This window comes from Bubalus kerabau, chromosome 12 (genome assembly GCF_029407905.1).
Source record: "Bubalus kerabau isolate K-KA32 ecotype Philippines breed swamp buffalo chromosome 12, PCC_UOA_SB_1v2, whole genome shotgun sequence".
Classification (NCBI taxonomy): Eukaryota; Metazoa; Chordata; class Mammalia; order Artiodactyla; family Bovidae; genus Bubalus; species Bubalus kerabau.
The window spans coordinates 75,505,281-75,524,323 of record NC_073635.1 but is presented as its reverse complement, the minus strand read 5'-3'; the positions used below and the strand labels follow the sequence as shown (position 1 = coordinate 75,524,323).

At 40.5% G+C, this 19,043-nt stretch overlaps 1 protein-coding gene across 1 annotated transcript in view; it reads left to right on the top strand.

The window, feature by feature from the left end:
* LOC129624671 (ATP-binding cassette sub-family C member 4-like) overlaps positions 1-19,043 on the top strand; it is a 169,240-nt gene that overhangs the window by 52,088 nt on the left and 98,109 nt on the right. The window contains 2 exon segments of the mRNA XM_055542835.1: positions 6,255-6,349; positions 6,675-6,761. Of these exon segments, the coding sequence (XP_055398810.1) occupies positions 6,255-6,349; positions 6,675-6,761 (182 nt within the window).

Sequence of the window (19,043 nt, the reverse complement as noted above, 5' to 3'; positions counted from 1 at the left end):
ACCACTAGAACCGCCTGGGGAACCCTGAATCAGGTAAGCAACATTTTATAATGATATGGACAAACAGAATTGCTTGTTTAATGGGCTTATTTCTTTATTCTAAGTTCTTGTTCATGGGTGATCATACATTTTCAGAAATTTAGTCAAATTAGCAGGAATGAGCTGAATATTTATTAAATGGTATAGATACCATATAAATAAAGAAGGGACAGAAAATGTAGAACAGTGAGAAAAAATGTTCTCACTGTTGAGTACAGTGAGTAGCTCACTGTTGAGTAGCTCCCATTTATTTATAGTTCATGTGAAAATCAATTTTCTCTTTCACAAACGTGCATGCACACACATACAAAGGTTTTTGAGTTATTCATTCTTTAAGAGTGTTTTGATATTCCCTTCTTCATTTTATAGTCAGTAAAACTGAGTTCTGAAGAGATGAGATACCTCATCAGTGTCTGGGGCTTCACCCAGCCTGAGGCGTCTGTGCAGCACAGACTTTGGTGGGAAGGGGCCCTGCTGGACTGGACTGTGCAGCAATTCTTCTGTACATGATGTTGAAAGGTTGTTGCTGACACAAGAAAAGACGCTGGGATTCTTGGCCTCTGGAGGAGAAGATTTCCGTCCGGGGCCAGAGACGAGGCTTGATTGCTCAGAACTTTGTGTAATAAAGTTTTATTAAAGTATAAAGGAGATAGAGAAAGCTTCTGACATAGGCATCAGAAGGGGGCAGAAAGAGTACCCCCTTGCTAGTGTTAGCCATGGAGTTATATACTCTCTAGTTAGTTATTGCAGTGAATCAAAAGAATGTCTGGAGGTTGTAAAGACCTTACTAGACCTACTCCCATAATTTACACCTTAAGATAACAGGATTAGCCAGAAGGTTTTTTCCAGAGACTGTCCTCAAGCAGGATACATTATTGTTATATAATCCTAAGGACTGTAGTGGAAAAAAAGTTTGTCCTTTCTTTCTCCTTGAGAATTCCAGACCCCTCTCTCCTTGGGTATGCCTAAACTTCTTATCAACCTGCCTAGGAAATGACTCTGTAAATGTGACATTTATAAACATGGACTGCTCTCCTGTTCTCTGTGTAGTTGGGACATGGAGTCAGGGCCCCACGCACACATTTCCTCCTAGGCAGGAAGGGAGGGTCAGGGTAGAAAAGTAACAGAGAGCAGATCCCTGGCCCTGACTTGATCCGTCCATCCACCCATTCATCCATACAAATATAGTAAAAATTTCTCCTTACTCTTCTTCTATTCCCACCTTCTCCAAATCCTGGAGGATAAAACAAAAAACAAACATTTTTTATATTACATCTGTTAATAACAACTAGATGTATTATACCAGGTCTAATTAAAGTAATCCTTTAAGTTCATTGAGCTGAAAATGTTTCTGTAACAAAATAGGGAGACATGAAGTAATCACATTGGCAACGTTGATTCAGGCTGATGACATCAACTCCAAGGTCTAGGAGTCAGAAGGTTCAGGAATTGAGTCCCAGTCTCTCTGTTGATCAGGTGTGTTTAGTTCAGTTCAGTCGCTCAGTGGTGTCCGACTCTTTGCGACCCCATGAATTGCAGCACGCCAGGCCTCTCTGTCCATCACCAACTCCCGGAGTTTACTCAAACTCATGTCCATTGAGTCAGTGATGTCATCCAACCATCTCATCCTCTGTCATCCCCATCTCCTCCTGCCCCCAATCCCTCCCAGCATCAGAGTCTTTTCCAATGAGTCAACTCTTCACATGAGGTGGCCAAATTATTGGAGTTTCAGCTTCAACATCAGTCCTTCTAATGAACACCCAGGACTGATCTCCTTTAGGATGGACTGCTAGAATCTCCTTGCAGTCCAAGGGACTCTCAAGAGTCTTCTCCAACACCATTGTTGAAAAGCATAAATTCTTCAGTGCTTAGCTTTCTTCACAGTCCAACTCTCACATCCATACATGACCACAGGAAAAACCATAGCCTTGACTAGACGGACCTTTGTTGGCAAAGTAATGTGTCTGCTTTTTGATATGCTATCTAGGTTGGTCATAACTTTCCTTCCAAGGAGTAAGCGTCTTTTTATTTCATTGCTGCAGTCACCATCTGCAGTGATTTTGGAGCCCAAAAAATAAAGTCTGACACTGTTTCCACTGTTTCCCCATCTATTTGCCATGAAGTGATGGGACCGGATGCCATGATCTTCGGTTTCTGAACCTTGAGCTTTAAGCCAACTTTTTCACTCTCCTCTTTCACTTTCATCAAGAGGCTTTTTAGTTCCTCTTCACTTTCTGCCATAAGGGGGAATCAGGTGTGTGGTTTGGCTAATTGATCCTTACAAGCCTGTTTCTTCATCTGTAAAATGGAGATAATAAAAATATCAACCTCATGAGGTTGTTTTGAGGATGAAATGTGGTTGTGATTTTAAAGCACCTGACTTCTAGGAAAATAACAAGCACTCTATAAGTATTAGAATGATTTTTAAAATAAATTCTTAATTATAAGCTAAGCCAGTTTTTGGTAAAATTGCAAACATAAAATGTGACATGTAAGAAAGAAAGTATCTGAGTATTTAACTTCTATTGTTTGATTTGATATTTTTATAGGTGCTCTACACACAGTACATTATATAAATCAGCAATAACAATATTCTGTTACCATAATATAAGCAATGTAGTATGTAACATTTGTCTACATGTTATCTTTAACCACTGGGAGGCTGTTGAAAATATTTAGTAAACATGTATTTAAAGATATCAAACTGATAAATTCTAGTTTAATATTTTCCCACATAGATCACTTACTTGGACATTTTCTTTTCAGATTGCCTTGACAATCTTAGGATGGTAAGTGTGTTGATCCTTCTGTGTCTAGGTATAGAGGACTTTGAGGCTTGAGTTAGTTTAGTGTTGCCTTAATTTCAAATATACTCTTCAGTCACCACCTGGGCAGCATGATGTGAAAGAGCAGAAGGCTATGAACTGACATGAGCTGGTTAGGATTCCTGCTCTTCTGTTTAACAGCTTACCGTCCTCAGACCAGTGATGTGACCTCACTTAGTCTCAATTACCTCATCTGTGAAATGGGACCAGTACTTCCTATGCAGCTTGTTGTGGGGATTAGAGATAATCATCGTCAGGGTCCAGCACAGAGCTTGGTGCACAGATCTTACTCTCAGGAGCTGAGAGAAGCTGTGTGCATGTGTACAAATGATGGAGCAGAATAAGATGGTCCTTCAAGAGAAATGAGAGATGTAAACTGGGCCTTAGGAACCCAGCAGGAAGAGAGTGACTCCAGGATGGTTTCATGGAGAGTATGTGTGGGCTGAGCCTAGAAGATGGGCAGGATATTGACAGGCTGTGAGAGAAGGGGAAATTCCAAATGGAAGAAAAGCTATGAAGGAAGGTGTGTCCTTCCCACTGCTTGACTCGAGTCCAGCCCTCCTGTCCCAGGGCCTCATGTCATGCCCACATCAACCACTTCATCAGTCTGCTCTGTGGTGCTACTACTGTAAGTCTCCACCATTGCTGAAGGGCCCTTGATGTGCTTCTGGACAGATGGCATCAAGCCAGGATTGCCATTTTCTAGTTTGCCTCTAGTGTTTGTGTCTGCTGTTCAGTGAGAATTGGTTATATTTAACTTAGGATAAAATAATAATAAAAATAACTTAGAAGGGAATGACAGAGGATGAGATGGTTGGATGGCATCACTGACTCAATTGACATGAGTTTGAGTAAACTCCAGGAGTTAGTGATGGACAGGGAGGCCTGATGTACTGCAGTCCATGGCGTTGTAAACAGTAGAACATGACTGAGGGACTGAACTGAAATGAACTTAGAATAACAAACATGAATAAGAACACCTTCCTGTCAGTGGAAGGAACTGTAATATGTTCTCAACTCAAGCTTTTCCTCTTTAATCAGAAAATGGTGACTGATGAATCAGCTTGATTTGTTTTACTTCAAATCCTCAAAAATGTTTTTCCTCATGGTGGCTTGTTCATAAATAATTTGCAGGGTCAACAACACACTCGAAGTATTACTACCAGACTCAGGGATAGTTTCTTATGTCCTGGAAAGAGAGGCCATAAGTGCCTTTTCTAGAATGTGGTTAAGATTGCTATGGTGCTATTTTAAGAAGAAAACCATTTGAACAAGAGAAAATCAAAGCTTAAAAACTAGGTGGAACAGTTTACAAGGACTGTCAAAAGTGAAAGCGAGGCCAAGAAATTCTGTGTGTGTGTGTGAGGCTGAGAACACAGCTCATTCTTTTTTAAAAATGAAAACTAAAAGCAAGAGATAGTATTAATCCCTGAGCTCAAGAAAGAAAGAAGGTGAAATAACGATAAATTGTGAGGGCTTCATCTGCAGAAAGGAACTGAAGAACTGAAGGCTTCATCTGCAGAAATGTACTGCTGTTCTTCCTAGGTTGATGCCTGAGGGGTTTAGTGATAAAAACTTCAAACAAACCGTTCGTCTATGTCAAAATGTGCCAAGTGATAACTATAGGCAGTGCAAGACTTCTAATATAATACTGTGTAACTTAAGCCTGATTTTTATCTTGTTATTTTGGGAATGTTCTTGTGATTTATTCTTTTTTCCCCCATGATGCTCTGGGGAAAATAGGCTGATTTGTCCATTTACTTCTTAAATAATATTCATATATAACTACTTTTGATTGATTCCCAGATCCTCAAGTTACAACTTCATTTCCTTCTTATCTTTGAGTTTTTCCTCATCCATGAACAAGCATCTACTTAGTCCAACTGATCTGCTGTGTGTCCCTCAAGCACACCGTTTCTTTCCTTTTGGTTTTCCTGCCCTGCCTGTTCTTTCTGCTCCCATTTCTTGTACAGACCTTGTCTGTCACTCTGTCACTTGCCTTAAGTATCATTGTGAGGACTCGGGTCAGGTGTTATCCCTTCTCTGAAAGTGGGAAGCTGAGGCCGACATTAGCAAACTGTCCAGTTGAAGACACATTCATTCCCTGATAAGACAAGTCCTATGCCTTCACCAGCCTGGGCTACCAGCTCTCACACCTGTGTCTCTAGCACAGACCTTCACACCTGCATGTCCAGCTGCACCATGACATCACCGAGAGGTCATCTCAGCTTGCCTGCAAGCAAAGTCTCCTAATCCTGTATCCAGCATCTCCCCCAACTCAGTAAATGGAGACCCTGTCCTTCCCCTTCCTCACCCCAAACACCACAGTCTCCTCTTCTCTTATAGCCACACCCATCCTGCCTGCAGGTCTTACAGACTCCACCTTCCAAATGTGTCTGGAGTGTGACCCCGTCTCTCCATTCCTGCTGTTCCACTGTGATCCTGACCATGGTCATCTGTCACCTAGATTTTTCCATTAGCCTTCTCATTTGTACCCACCCTAACCCTTCCCCACTTACTGTTGTCTGCAAAGCACAGGAGTGATTCCTTAAAAACCTCAGACCACATCAGTCTTCCCCTTCCCCCTCTCACTGGAGTGACACAGGCTACTCCTGCTCTATCTTGGCCCACATCCCTCTCATTCTTACTTCCTTCTCTTGCCTCTTTGTTCTGAACCCCTTGGGCATCTCCCCCGTGGCCCTGCACTCGCCCCTCCCTCTGTGAGGAGCAGCCTCTCCAGGTCTGCCTGAGCACCTCCCCCTCCCCCAGATCTGCTCACATGGCTCTGAGCAGAGCCCTCCCCCAACAGTGTGGACTCACTTCCCTCCTTCGCTCTCCATCCCCCTGAGCAGCTTCCTTTCATTCTCATCCTCAGTACTGGCACTCAGGTTGTTTTCCATATCATCCCTCTCCCACCATGGAGAGAAACTCTAGGAGCTTTGTTTCTTCACAACTGAATTCATTGATCCCCAATAAATATCTGTTCAAACAGCCAAATGCATAGATGGTATGAAAAGCTAAAGAATGAAAACAAATCGAAAACACTGAGGGGTGTGTGTGTGTGTGTGTGTGTGTGTTCAAGGTTACAGTTACTCTGGCATATACCCACTGTTGTAGCCTCCCTGGTAGCTCAGTGGTAAAGAATCCACCTGCCGGTGCAGTAAACATGGATCCGATCCCACTCCAGTATTCTTGCCTGGAGAATCCCATGGACAGAGGAGCCTGACGGGCCATAGTCCATGGGGCCAGGAAGAGTCAAACACGACTTAGCAGCTGACATGCATTCACGTTGATCAATTACTTGTATGAAGAATTAATACTAAAAGAATAAGATGGTAGTAGAATATATTTTAAATCTTTTTCTTATTCCTCTTTCCTATCTCCATATAGGATTTACAGCTTTTGAGGGAAGGAGATCTAACTGAGATAGGAGACAGAGGAATCCTGCTGAGTGAAGGACAGAAAGCCCGGGTCAGCCTCGCCAGGTAAATGGGGTTTCAGTTGCCATCCTGCCCCTCCTCCTCCTTGGCTCCTATTGGACATGAGCACGCAGACCCCATTCCTGGGTGGGACTATGTGAAATAGGGTCTTGGCCCTTTCCCTGGGCTTGTATAAGGAACATGAAGTTGCTGGACACCATCATAATTCAGAGATGGGACCCATTTAGATCTCCTTCCTTCAAAAGCTGTAAATCCTATATGGAGATTGGAAAGGGGAATAGGAAAAATATTTAAAATATATTCTACTACATCTTATGCTTTTAGAGATGGGCATGTGAAGTGTCTTCTGACGTCTCTCTACATTTTCTAGAGCCGTGTATCAGAATGCAGACATCTACCTCCTGGATGATCCGCTCAGCACAGTGGATGCAGGAGTCAGCAGGCACTTGTTCCAACAGTGAGTTTGCTCCTGTTTTCTATCATTTCTGTTTTCTAAGAACCCTGTAGAGATCAGGGAAGAGAGCTCAGGGAAGCCTTTGTGCTTCAGGAGACTCAGCTCACTTTGCCCTGGTGTTCCTCCCTCCCCTCCCTTCCCTCCACAGAAGATCCATCATAGAGAAATTTTGCATCATGTTGAAGTCCAGATAGGAAAATACAGAAGGTACTTATAGTGTGTGGAGGCCAGTGGAGTCTGTGCTTTAGGGAGTGAGGGATATATGGCAAAGGTCCCCCTGCTACTTGCAGTTGATGGATCCAGACACTGTGGATGGATCCAGACTTTAGGAATAAAAAACATGATGTTTTAAAAAACATGTTTTTAAATCAGAGAGTGAGCCTCCATATCCTGCTGCTTGGCTGCCAGTCCTTTTCCTTCATCATTTGTTTAATACACATTAGAAACAAAGTTTTCAGGTCTGACACAGGGCTTCTGTTGAAAGACCTTGTTAGTTTATACTTGTTATTCTATCACTTTGAAAATAAATTCATTATTAAACCTAGAATTAATAAAGTCTAGAATTTGAGAACATTTATTCCACATCTGAGTATCATTTCAATCATTTCACTTATTTCATGGATGCTTACTAGAATCAGTACTTAATCCTACAATGTAGGGTCAACTATAATCTGGCTTAATTCTTTTTAAAATTAATTTATTTTTTTTATTGAAGGATAATTGCTTTACAGAATTTTGTTGTTTCTGTCAAACCTCAACATGAATCAGTCATAGGTATACATACATCCCCTCCCTTTACAACCTCCCTCCCATCTCCCTCCCCATCACACCCCTCTCGGTTGATACAGAGCCCCTGTTTGAGTTTTTTGAGCCATACAGCAAATTCCCGTTGGCTATTTTACATATGGTAATGTAAGTTTCCATAGATCTCACCCTCTCCTCTCCTCTCCCCATGTCCATAAGTCTATTCTCTATGTCTGTTTCTCCCTTGCTGCCCTGTAAATAAATTCTTCAGTACCATTTTTTCTAGATCCTGTATATATGAGCTAGAATACAACATTTATCTTTCCCTTTCTGACTTACTTCACTCTGTATAATGGGTTCTAGGTTCATCTACCTCATTAGAACTGACTCAAATGTGTTCCTTTTTATGGCTGAGTAATATTCCACTGTGTATATGCACCATGAATTCTTTGTCTATTCATCTGTCAATGGACATATAGGTTGCTTCCATGTTCTAGCTACTGTAAATAGTGCTGCAATGAACAATGAGATACGTGTGTCTTTTTACATTTTGGTTTCCTCAGGGTGTATGCCTAAGAGTGGGATTGCTCGGTCATATGGTAGTTTTATTCCTAGTTTTTTTAAAGGACTCTCCATACCATCTTCCATAGTGGCTGTATCAATTTACATTCCTACCAACACTATAAGAGCATTCCCTTTTCTCCACATTCTCTCCAGCATTTATTGTTTGCACACTTTTTGATGATGGCCATTCTGACTGGTATTAGGTGATATCTCAATGTGGTTTTGATTTGTATTTCTCTAATAATGAGCAATGTTGAGCATCTTTTCATGTGTTTGTTAGCCATCTGTGTCTTTGGAGAACTGTCTGTTTAGATCTTTTCCCCACTTATTTATTGGGTTGTTTGTTTTTCTGGTATTGAGTTGTATGAGCTTTTTGTATATTTTGGAAATAATCCTTTGTCAGTTGTTTCATTTGCTATTATTTTATCTTATTCTGAGGGTTGTCTTTTCACATTGCTTATAGTTTCCTTTGCTGTGCAAAAGCTTTTAGTTTAATCAGGTCCCACTTGTTTACTTTTGTTTTTATTTCCATTACTCTAGGAGGTGGATCATAGGGGATCTTGCTTTTACTTATGTCATTGAGTGTTCTGCTTATGTTTTCCTCTAAGAGTTTTAAACTTTCTGGTCTTACATTTAGGTCTTTAATCCATTTTGAGTTTATCTTTGTGTATGGTGTTAGGAAGTGTTCTTTCTTTTACATTTAGCTGTCCAATTTTCCCAGCCATTTATTGAAGAGGCTGTCTCTGCCCCATTGTATATTATTGCCTTCTTTGTCAAAAATAAGGTACCCTTAGGTGCATGGGTTTATTTCTGGGCTTTCTATCTTGTTTCATTGGTCTATATTTCTGTTCTTGTTCCAGTACCATACTGTCTTGATGACTGTAGCTTTGTAGTATAAGCTGAAGTCAGGAAGGTGGATTCCCCCAGCTCCATTCTTCTTTCTCAAGACTGCTTTGGCTATTCAGGGTCTTTTGTGTTTCCATATGAAATGTTTTGTTCTAGTTCTGTGAAAAATGTCATTGGTAATTTGCTAGGGATCACATTGAATCTGTAGATTCCATTTGGTATTATAGTCATTTTCACAGTATTGATTCTTCCTACCCAGAAACATGAAATCTCTCTCCATATGTTTATGTCATCTTTGATTTCTTTCATTAGTGTTATAATTTTCTGTGTCCAGTTCTTTTGTCTCCTAGGTAAGTTTTCTTAGATATTTAATTCTTTTTGTTGCAATGGTGAATGGAATTGATTCCTTAATTTCTCTTTCTGATTTTTCATTGTTACTATATTGAAATGCAAGAGATTTCTGTGTATTGCCTTTGTATCCTGAAACTTGCTGAATTCACTGGTTAGCTCTAGTAATTTTCTGATACTATCTTTAGGGTTTTCAATTACAGTATTATGTCATCTGTAAATAGTGAGAGCTTGACTACTTCTTTTCTGATCTGGATTCCTTTTATTTCTTTTTCTTCTCTGTTTGCTATACCTAGGACTTCCATAACTATGTTGAATAATAGTGGTGAAAGTGGCCACCCTTGTCTTGTTCCTGATCTTAGAGGGAATGCTTTCAGTTTTTCACCATTGAGAATAATGTTTGCTGTAGGCGTATCCTATACGGCCTTTACTATGTTGAGGTAAGTTCCCTCTATGCCCATTTCTTGAAGAGTTTTAATCATAAATGGGTGCTGAATTTTGTCAAAGGCTTTTTCTGCATCATATAGTTTTTATCTTTCAGTTTGTTAATATGGTGTATCACATTGATTGATTTGCATATATTGACGAATCATTGCATCCCTGGAATGAACCCAATTTGATCATGGTGTATGAGCTTTTTGATGTGTTGCTGAATTCTGTTTGCTAAAATTTTGTTGAGGATTTTTGCATCTATGTTCACCAATGATATTGGCTTGTGATTTTCTTGTTTTGTGTTGTCTTTGTCTTGTTTTGGTATCAGGGTGATGGCAGCCTCATAGAATGAGTTTGGAAGTGTTCTTTCCTCTGCAATTTTTTGAAAATGTTTTAGAAGTATAGGCATTAGCTCTTCTCTAAATGTTTCATAGAATTCTGTGAAGCCACCTGGTCCTGGGATTTTCTTTTTTGGGGAGATTTTTTATTACAGCTTCACTTTCAGCACTTGTAATTAGGTTGCTTATTTCTATTTCTTCCTGGTTCAGTTTTGGAAGATTGAACTTTTCTAAGAATCTGTCCATTTCTTCCAGGTTATCCATTTTATTGGCATATAGTTGTTCATAATCGTCTCTTATAATCATTTGTATTTGTGCATCGTCTGTTATAACCTCTCATTTTCATTTCAAATTTTGTTGATTTGATTCTTCTCTCTTTTTTCTTGATGAGTCTGGCTAAAGGTTTGTCAATTCTGTTTATCTTCTCAAGAACCAGCTTTTAGTTTTATTAATCTTTACTATTATTTCTTTCATTTCTTTTTCTTTCATTTCTGCTCAGATCTTTATTTCTTTCCTTCTACTTATTTTGGTGTTTTTTTTTTTTTTTTTCTGTTGTTCTTCTTCTGTTTCCAGTTGTTTTAGGTGTAAACTTAGATTGTCTATTCGATGTTTTTCTTGTTTCTTGAAACAGGATTATATTGCTATAAACTTCCCTCTTAGAACTGCTTTTGCTGCATCCCACAGGTTTTAAGTTGTCATGTTTTCATTGTCATTTGTTTCCAGAATTTTTTTGATTTCCCTTTTGATTTCTTTAGTACCCTGTTGGTTAATTAGAAATGTGTTGTTTAATCTCCATGTGTTTATGTTTCTCACAGTTTTTTTTTTTTTTCTTTTAATTGATATCTAGTCTCATGGCATTGTGGTCAGAGAAGATGCTTGATACACTTTCAATTTTCTTAAATTTACTGAGGTTTGATTTGTGGCCCAAGATGTGGTCTATCCTGGAGAATGTTCCATGTGCCCTTGAGAACAAGGTACGTTCTTCTCTATTTGGATGGAGTGTCCTGAAGATACCAGTGAGATCATCTAATGTATCATTTAAGACTTGTGTTTCCTTCTTAATTTTATGTGTTGATGATCTGTCCATTGGTGTGAGTGGGGTGTTAAAGTATCCTACTATTGTTGTGTTACTGTCAATTTCTCCTTTTTTGTCTGTTAGTGTTTGTCTTATGTATTGAGGTGCTTCTATGTTGAGTGCATAGATATTTACAATTGTTATTATCTTCCTCTTGGATTGATCCCTTGATCATTAAGGAAGGAATTGTCCTTCCTTAACTCTTGTATTATTCTTTATTTTAAGGTCTATTTTGTCTGATATAAGGATTGCTACTCCAGCTTTCTTTAGCTTTCCATTTGCATGAAATATATTTTTCCATCCTCTCACTTTCAGTGTATATGTGTCTTGAGGTCTGAAGTGAGTTCTTGTAGACAGCATGTATATGGGTCTTGTTTTTTATCCATTCAGCCAGTCTGTGTCTTTTGGTTGGAACATTAAATCCATTTACATTTAAAGTGCTGCTGCTGCTGCTAAGTCACTTCAGTCCTGTCCAACTCTGTGCGACCCCATAGACGGTAGCCCACCAGACTCCTCTGTCACTGGGATTCTCTAGGCAAACATACTGGAGTGGGTTGCCATTTTCTTCTCCAATGCATGGAGGCATGCTGAGTCGCTTCAGTCGTGTCCAACTCTGTGCGACCCCATGGACAGCAGCCCACCAGGCTCCTCTGTCCACAGGATTCTCTAGGCAAGAATACTGGAGTGGGCTGCCTTTGCCTTCTCCGACATTTAAAGTAATTGTTGATATATATGTTCCTATTGCCATTTTCTGTATTGTTTGTGGTTGATTTTGTAGATCTTTTTTTTCCTCTTGTATTTCTTGATTGTATAAGTCCATTTAACATTTGTTGTAAACCTGGTTTGGTGGTACTGAATTCTCTTAACTTTTGTTTGTCTGAAAAGCTTTTTATTTCTCTATCAGTTTTGAATGAGATTCTTGCCAGACACAGTAATATTGGTTGTAGATTTTTCCCTTTCAGTACTTTAAATATATCCTGCCATTCCCTTCTGGCCTGCAGCGTTTCTGTTGAAAGATCAGCTCTTTAAGTGTATGGGGTTTCCCTTGTATGTTACTTGTTGTTTCTCCCTTGCTACTTTTAATATTCTTTCTTTATGTTTAGTCTTTTCTACCTTGATTAGTATGTGTCTTGGCATGTTTCTCCTTGGGTTTATCCTGTATGGGAAACCCTTTGTGCCTCTTGGACTTGATCATCTATTTCCTCTTACATGTTGGGGAAATTTTCAACTATAATCTCTTCAAAAATTTTCTCATACCTTTCTTTTTCTCATCTTCTTCTTGGACCCCTGTAATTTGGATGTTGGTGTGTTTGGTATTATCCCAGAGGTCTCTGAGACTATCCTCAGTTCTTTTTTCTTTTTATTTTATTCTGCTCTTCAGAAGTTATTTATACCATTTTATCTTTCAGCTCATGGATTCGTTCTTCTGCTTCAGATATTCTGCTGTTGATTCCTTCCAGAGTATTTTCAATTTCAGTAATTTTGTTGTTTATCTCTGTATGTTTATTTTTTAATTCTTCTAGGCATTTGTTAACTGATTCTTGCATTTTCTCCATTGTTTTCAAGGGTTTTGATCATCTTTACTATCATTATTCTAAACTCTTTTTCAGACAGTTTTCCTATATCCTCTTCATTTGTTTTGACTTCTGTTTTTCTATTTTGTTCCTTCATTTGTGTAGTATTTCTCTGCCTTTTCAATATTATTATTTTTTTAACTTTGTCTGAGATCTCATTTTCCCAGGCTTCAAGGTTGAATTCTTTCATCCTTTTGGTTTCTGCCCTCTGAAGGTTGTTCCAGTGTTTGTGTAAGCTTCCTTTAGGGTGAGATTTGTTCTGAGTTTTTTTTGTTTGTTTGTTTGATTTTCCTCTGATTGGTAAGGCTGTGTGAGGTGGTAATCCTGTTTGCTGGTTGATTGAGTTTGTATTTTGAATTTGTTTGTTGTTTAGGTGAGGCGTCCTGCACAGGATGCTACTGGTGGTTGTTGATGCTGGGTTTTGTATTCAAGTGTTTTCCTTTGTGTGAGTTCTCACTATTTGATACTTCCTAGGGTTAGTTCTCTGGTCATCTAGGGTCTTGGAGTTAGAGCTCCCACTCTAAAGGCTCAGGGCTTGATCCCTGGTCAGGAATGAAGATTCCACAAATGGTTTGTTGTGGCATTAAGTGAGATTAAAACAAATAGCCCAAAACAAGAAGCCAAAGATGAACCTCAGACAAATGGCAATTACAAAACCAGGCAAATAATAATTAATATAATGGAATATACACATATACACATACATCTATAAGCAAAGTCTAAACAGTCCAACAAAAATAAAGTACAATAGATTGATCCAGCAAACAAAAGAAATAAAAAATTATATTTACTAGTTAAGAACAAAACTAACTAAAGCACAAACAGGAAAACAAAATGAAAGCAAGGTGCCAAGTAGGGAATAAAGCGATGGAAATAGAACTAATACATACGTTGAGAGGAAAGGAAGGAAATTATAGATATGCAAAGTTAAATAGAGGTAGGTGAAGAAGATTTATATAAATTAAAGATTAACTACAAGGGAAAAAGTACAGTAGGAAAGGTAAACAAAGGAATAATATAGAAAAATATAATACATTTCTTCTTCCTAGAAGAAAGAAAAAAGGCGGGGGGCGGGGGTGGGGAAGAAAAAGGAAAACTCCACAGAACTGCAAAAGCCCAGTGTAGAGGCTGAGGTTTATAACAACAATAAAAATTACGACTGAACATAATAAACATATATATACACACCCATGGAAAAATAAAAAAAAAGTTCAACAAAAATAAAGTACAATACATTGCCCTGGTGAACAAAGGAAACCAAGAATTGTATCTACCAGTTAAGAACAAAACTAACTAAAGCACAAACTGGAAAACAAAAATAAAGCAAGGTGCCAATTGGGGAATATAGCAGTGAAAATAGAACTAACAAATATGTTAAGAGGAAAGAAAAGAAAGAAAAAATAGATACACAAAGTTAAATAGAGGTAGATAAAGAAGATTTTTATGCATTTATATGCATTAAAGATTAACTGCAAGTGGAAAAGAACAGTAGGAAAAGCAAACAAAGGAATAAATCTAGAAAATAATAACAACAGATTTTAAAAATTTTAAAAAGAGAAAATTTAAAAAAAGAAAAGAAAACTCCACAGAACTGCAAAAGCCCAACACAGAGGCAGAGGTGATTCATTGGGGGGGAAAAAAAAAGTTCAAAAGCTTAATTAGATTTCATAGTGCCAATAAAATCAACAACTACAACAGAGGGGGGTGCAAAAAAAGGAAAAAAAAATCCAAAAGAATTGACAGAACAAGTCAAACCATAAAAATAATAAATGTTTTTCTTGAGTCACTGCTATCAGAGTCCTTTCTCTCCCTGAGAGTCACAGTCCACCTCACCTCCCTAGGATGCTCTCCAACATTGTGCTGATCTCTGGACCTGCTGTGGGGGGCTGCTCAGATTCTAATCTGGTCTTACTTCTTGCCTCCAATGTCTACAGCTATCAGAACTAGTGTATTTTCTTTTGTGGGAGCTCTCAATGTCCTTTTATATATTCCATAGATGCAGTCTGCCTAGTTGACCGTGTGGATTTAATCTGCAGCTTGTACAGCTGGTGGGAAAGTTCTGAGTCTTCTTCCTTAGCCAAACTGCCCCTGGGTTTCAACTGTAGTTTTATTTCTACCTCTGCATGTGGGTTGTCCACTGGAGTTTATTCCTGAGGCTGCCCTGGAGGACTTGGGTTTGCCCCTGTGAGGGCCACATGTGGAGGTGGTACAGCTGCTTGGGTCGCAGGGGTTCTGGCAACACCAGATATTCAGGGGAGTTGATGGCTAGGCAGCAGGAAATACAGTGCTCTAGAAGGGTATGGCCACCAGTATTGTCCAGTACATTCCAGTATTCCTTCCTGGAAAACCCCCCTGACAGAGAATCCTGGCAGGCCATAGTCTACAGGGTCACAAAGTGTTGGGAATAATGCAAGCAACCCTTGTGCATTGACACAAGACATTTTTTTGCCTGTGGCAGCTCTGCCCCCAGTGAGAGTTCAGCATGAAGGTGGTGCAGCTGCTTGGCTTGCAGGGACCCTGGCAGCGCCAAATGTGCAGGGACATGGACTGCTTCTGCCTCAGGAGTTATGGCCCTATCAGTCTTTTTTCAAGTCTCTTGTAGCTGGCGACCGGAAGGCCTCTTTGGCCAGTCTTTCTCCATAGCTCCCCCCATTTAGACACTTAGAGGGTTTCCTTGCCTGGGTTCCTTCTCTGTTGTTTGGAGGATCAAGCACATAGAGGCGCTCCCCTGCCTGGGGCCCTACTCTGTAGTTCAGTGCATGAGGTGATTGATGGGCCAGCCTCTCTACTGTTCAGCTGCCAATGCTGGAGTGTGGAGAGAGAGGCTATGGTGATGGCTCCACCCGCTACGTGTGACTCAGCAGTATCCCCTTGCTTCCATGGCTGCTTAGCTTTTCTCCACAGGCATTTCCCATCACAGTCTTCTCCCTCACATCTGCCCTGATCCATCTCTCTGCAGTCAACAGCAGCCCTCACCCTGGGCTTGCTCCATAATCCCTAAACTCCAGCTCCCAGATGCTACCTCTTCCAGGAGACCAGCGTTCCTGTCCGGGGTATATATGGCTGCGGCAGGGACTGTCTGATTCTCATTCCATTTAGGCTGCCACAGATCAGCTATTTCACTGATTTCTCCTCTGACTCAGACAATTGCCCTGATGGGGGGATCAGAACCCTGCTTCAGTTCCCCCACCTGCCAAGGGCAGGTCCAGTCCTACTAACACTCCTGTTTTTCCACCTAGTCCTTCATTCTACCAAGTTTTGCGTGGTTCTATATATTCTTTTCTGTTGGTCAGGTACTCCTGTCCACTCTCAGCTGGTGTTCTGCATGCACTTCTGTGTCTGAAGGTGTGTTCCTGATGTATCCGTGGAGAGAGATGTACTCCACGTCCACCTACTCCTCCACCATGTTGTCCAATCTCTACATTTTCTTAAGTATGAGATCCAAAACTGAATCCAGTCTTCCAATGAAGGTACCTATGAACTCAGTAAAAATGTTAAATTATTTTCTTCCCCCACATTCTTTTTTTTAGCATCTTTACTGGGAACCTCCCAGGCCACCACTGCTTCCCCTGGCTTAAGTCTTGACTCTCATTCCTGTTTCTGGAATTTAGAACTTCTCAGTGACTCTTGGTTGGCCCCACAGTGACTAAAGTAGAACAACTCTGATGCTTTTCCGTGTAAAAGGTGTCCTAACACACACTGACTGAGGCCTCTATGGAGTCTAGACTGGCCTTTTTCAAAGCCATACAAATTTATTTTTTTTTCCCTAAAACAGCCTCCACATCTTTCCCATGGTTAGTTCCCTTGCTGTTGTTCACCTTGTTAAAGCCAATGAGTCTTCCAGGTGCACTTATTAACACCCTGCTGTGTGCACTGAGATTGATGCCCTTACAGACATTACTTCACAAAAACCTCTTAGTTTACAAGGACACTGAGCCAGGAGAGGGGACGGACCCGCCCTGGGCAAATTAAGGGAGACTAGGACACCCAGCTCTCATTCCTACCTCTAAGGGACCTGTCTCTACGTAGAACTTGTTAAGATAGATGCCTGAGGAAACCTCAGCCTAGTCAGGGTTTAGAGGTTTGATACAGGATAGTAAGTGCTAAATAGAAGTGGAAGTAGCAGCTGGAGGCTTTCAGTGAAGTTGGAAAGCTCCCTGTGCCCAGGGCTTGGGGGGCAGTGCCCTGGGGCTTGCAAGGTGGGCAGGTGTGTGGAGGCTGAGAAGAGGACCCAGTCCTTTGCTGTAGGAAGAGTAGAAGCTCGGGTGTGGAGGGAGGAGGAAGCACGGCTGTGAGGAGAACAGCAGGCATATCCTCACCTGGAGGAGGCGGGGTGTTTGGCAGAGAGAAGCTGTTGGGAATTCTCGCTGTCAGGTCCTGTGTTAGTTTGCCAGGTCTATGTCCATCCAGGCTGTTCTCACAGAGACCAGAGCCTGGGCAGCTTAGAAATGATGGAAATTTATCTCTCCTGGTTCTGGAGGCTGGGAAAATCCAAGTCAGGGTGCTGAAAGAGTCAGTGTTTGTTGAGGGCCCATTTCCTGTGTCCTCGCATGGTGGCAGGGGTGAGGGAGCCACGTGGGTCCTTTCATGAAGGCACTAATCCCTTTCATGCAGGCTTCACCCTCATGCCCTTGTCCTTCCCCATGGGCCCACCTCCTAATACTAACACAGTGGGGCGTAGGTCTCAATGCATGACTTTTGAGGACAAGAACATTTATTCTATAGCATGCTGTCATAGATGGGGTGCTTAAAGAATAGAAATCAATTTTCTCAAATTAAAGTTCTTGAGGCTACAGGTTCAAGGTGTGGGCAGGTTTCTCCTGAGACCTCTCTCCTTGGCTTCTGACTGCATCCACCTCACCTTGTCCTCACATGGTCTTCTCTCTGTTTACATGCAATCTGTGTCTCTGTTCTTTTTTGCTTTTTTAAGTTTTTATTGAAATATAGTTGATTTACTACATTGTGTTAATTTCTTTGTACAGCAAAGTGACACAGCTCTACACATATATACATTCTTTTCCATAATGGTTTATCTCAGGGTATTGAATACAGCTCCCTGTGCTATACCATAGGACCTTGTTGTTTATCCATTCTACACATAATAGTTTGCTTCTGCTAACCCCAAATTTCCAGTCCATCCCTCCCCACCACTTCCCTCCATCCATGCAACCACAAGTCTGTTCACTGTATCTGTGAGTCTGTTTCTGTTTTGTAAATAGGTTCGTTTCTGCCATAGTTTAGATTCCACATATAAGTGACTAATATGATATCTGGCTTTCTCTTTCTGACTTACTTCACTTAGTATGACAATCTCCGGGTTCATCTGTTTCTGCAAATGGATTATTTCTTTTCTTTTCTTTTCTTTTTTTTTTTTCATGGCTGAGTAGTACTGCATTATCTATATGTACCACATCTTCTTTATCCAGTCATTTCTCAATGGACGTTTCGGTTGTTTCCATGTTTTGCCTATTGTGAATAGTGTTGCCATAAACATAGGAGTACATGCATATTTTTGACTTATAGTTTCATCCAGATATATGCCCAGGAGTGAGATTATTGGCTTATAAAGTAATTCTACTTTTAGTTTTCTGAGGAAACTCTATACAGTTATCCATAGTGGCTGCAGTGATTTATATTCCAACCAGCACTGTAGAAGAGTCCCCTTTACTCCATAGCCTCTCAGTTCAGTTCAGTCGCTCAGTCATGTCTGACTCTTTGTGGCTCCATGGACTGCAGCATGTCAGGCTTCCCTGTTCATCATCAATTCCTGGAGCTTACTCAAACTCATGTCCATAGAGTCGGTGATGCCATGCAACCATCTCATCTTCTATCATCCTTTTCTCCTCTTGCCTTCAATCTTTCTGAGAATCAGAGTCTTTTAAAATGAATCAGTTCTTTGCAGCAGGTGGCCAAAGTATTGGAGTTTCATCTTCAGTATCAGTCCTTCCAATGAATATTCAGGACTGATTCCCTTTAGGATGGACTGGTTGGATCTCCTTGCAGTCCAAGGGACTCTCGAGCATCTTCTCTACACCATAGTTCAAAAGCATCAATTGTTTGGCACTCAGCTTTCTTTACAGTCCAACTCTCACATCCATACATGACTACTGGAAAAATCATAATTTTGACTAGACAGACCTTTCTTGGCAGAGTAACGTCTCTGCTTTTTAAATATGCTGTCCACATTTGTCATCGCTTTTCTTCCAAGGAGCAAGCATCTTTTACTTTCCTGGCTGCAGTCACCATCTGCAGTGATTTTGGACACCACAAAATAAAATCTGTCACTGTTTCCACTTTTTACCCATCTATTTGCCATGAAGTGATGGGACCAGATGCCATGATCTTAGTTTTCTGAATGTTGAGT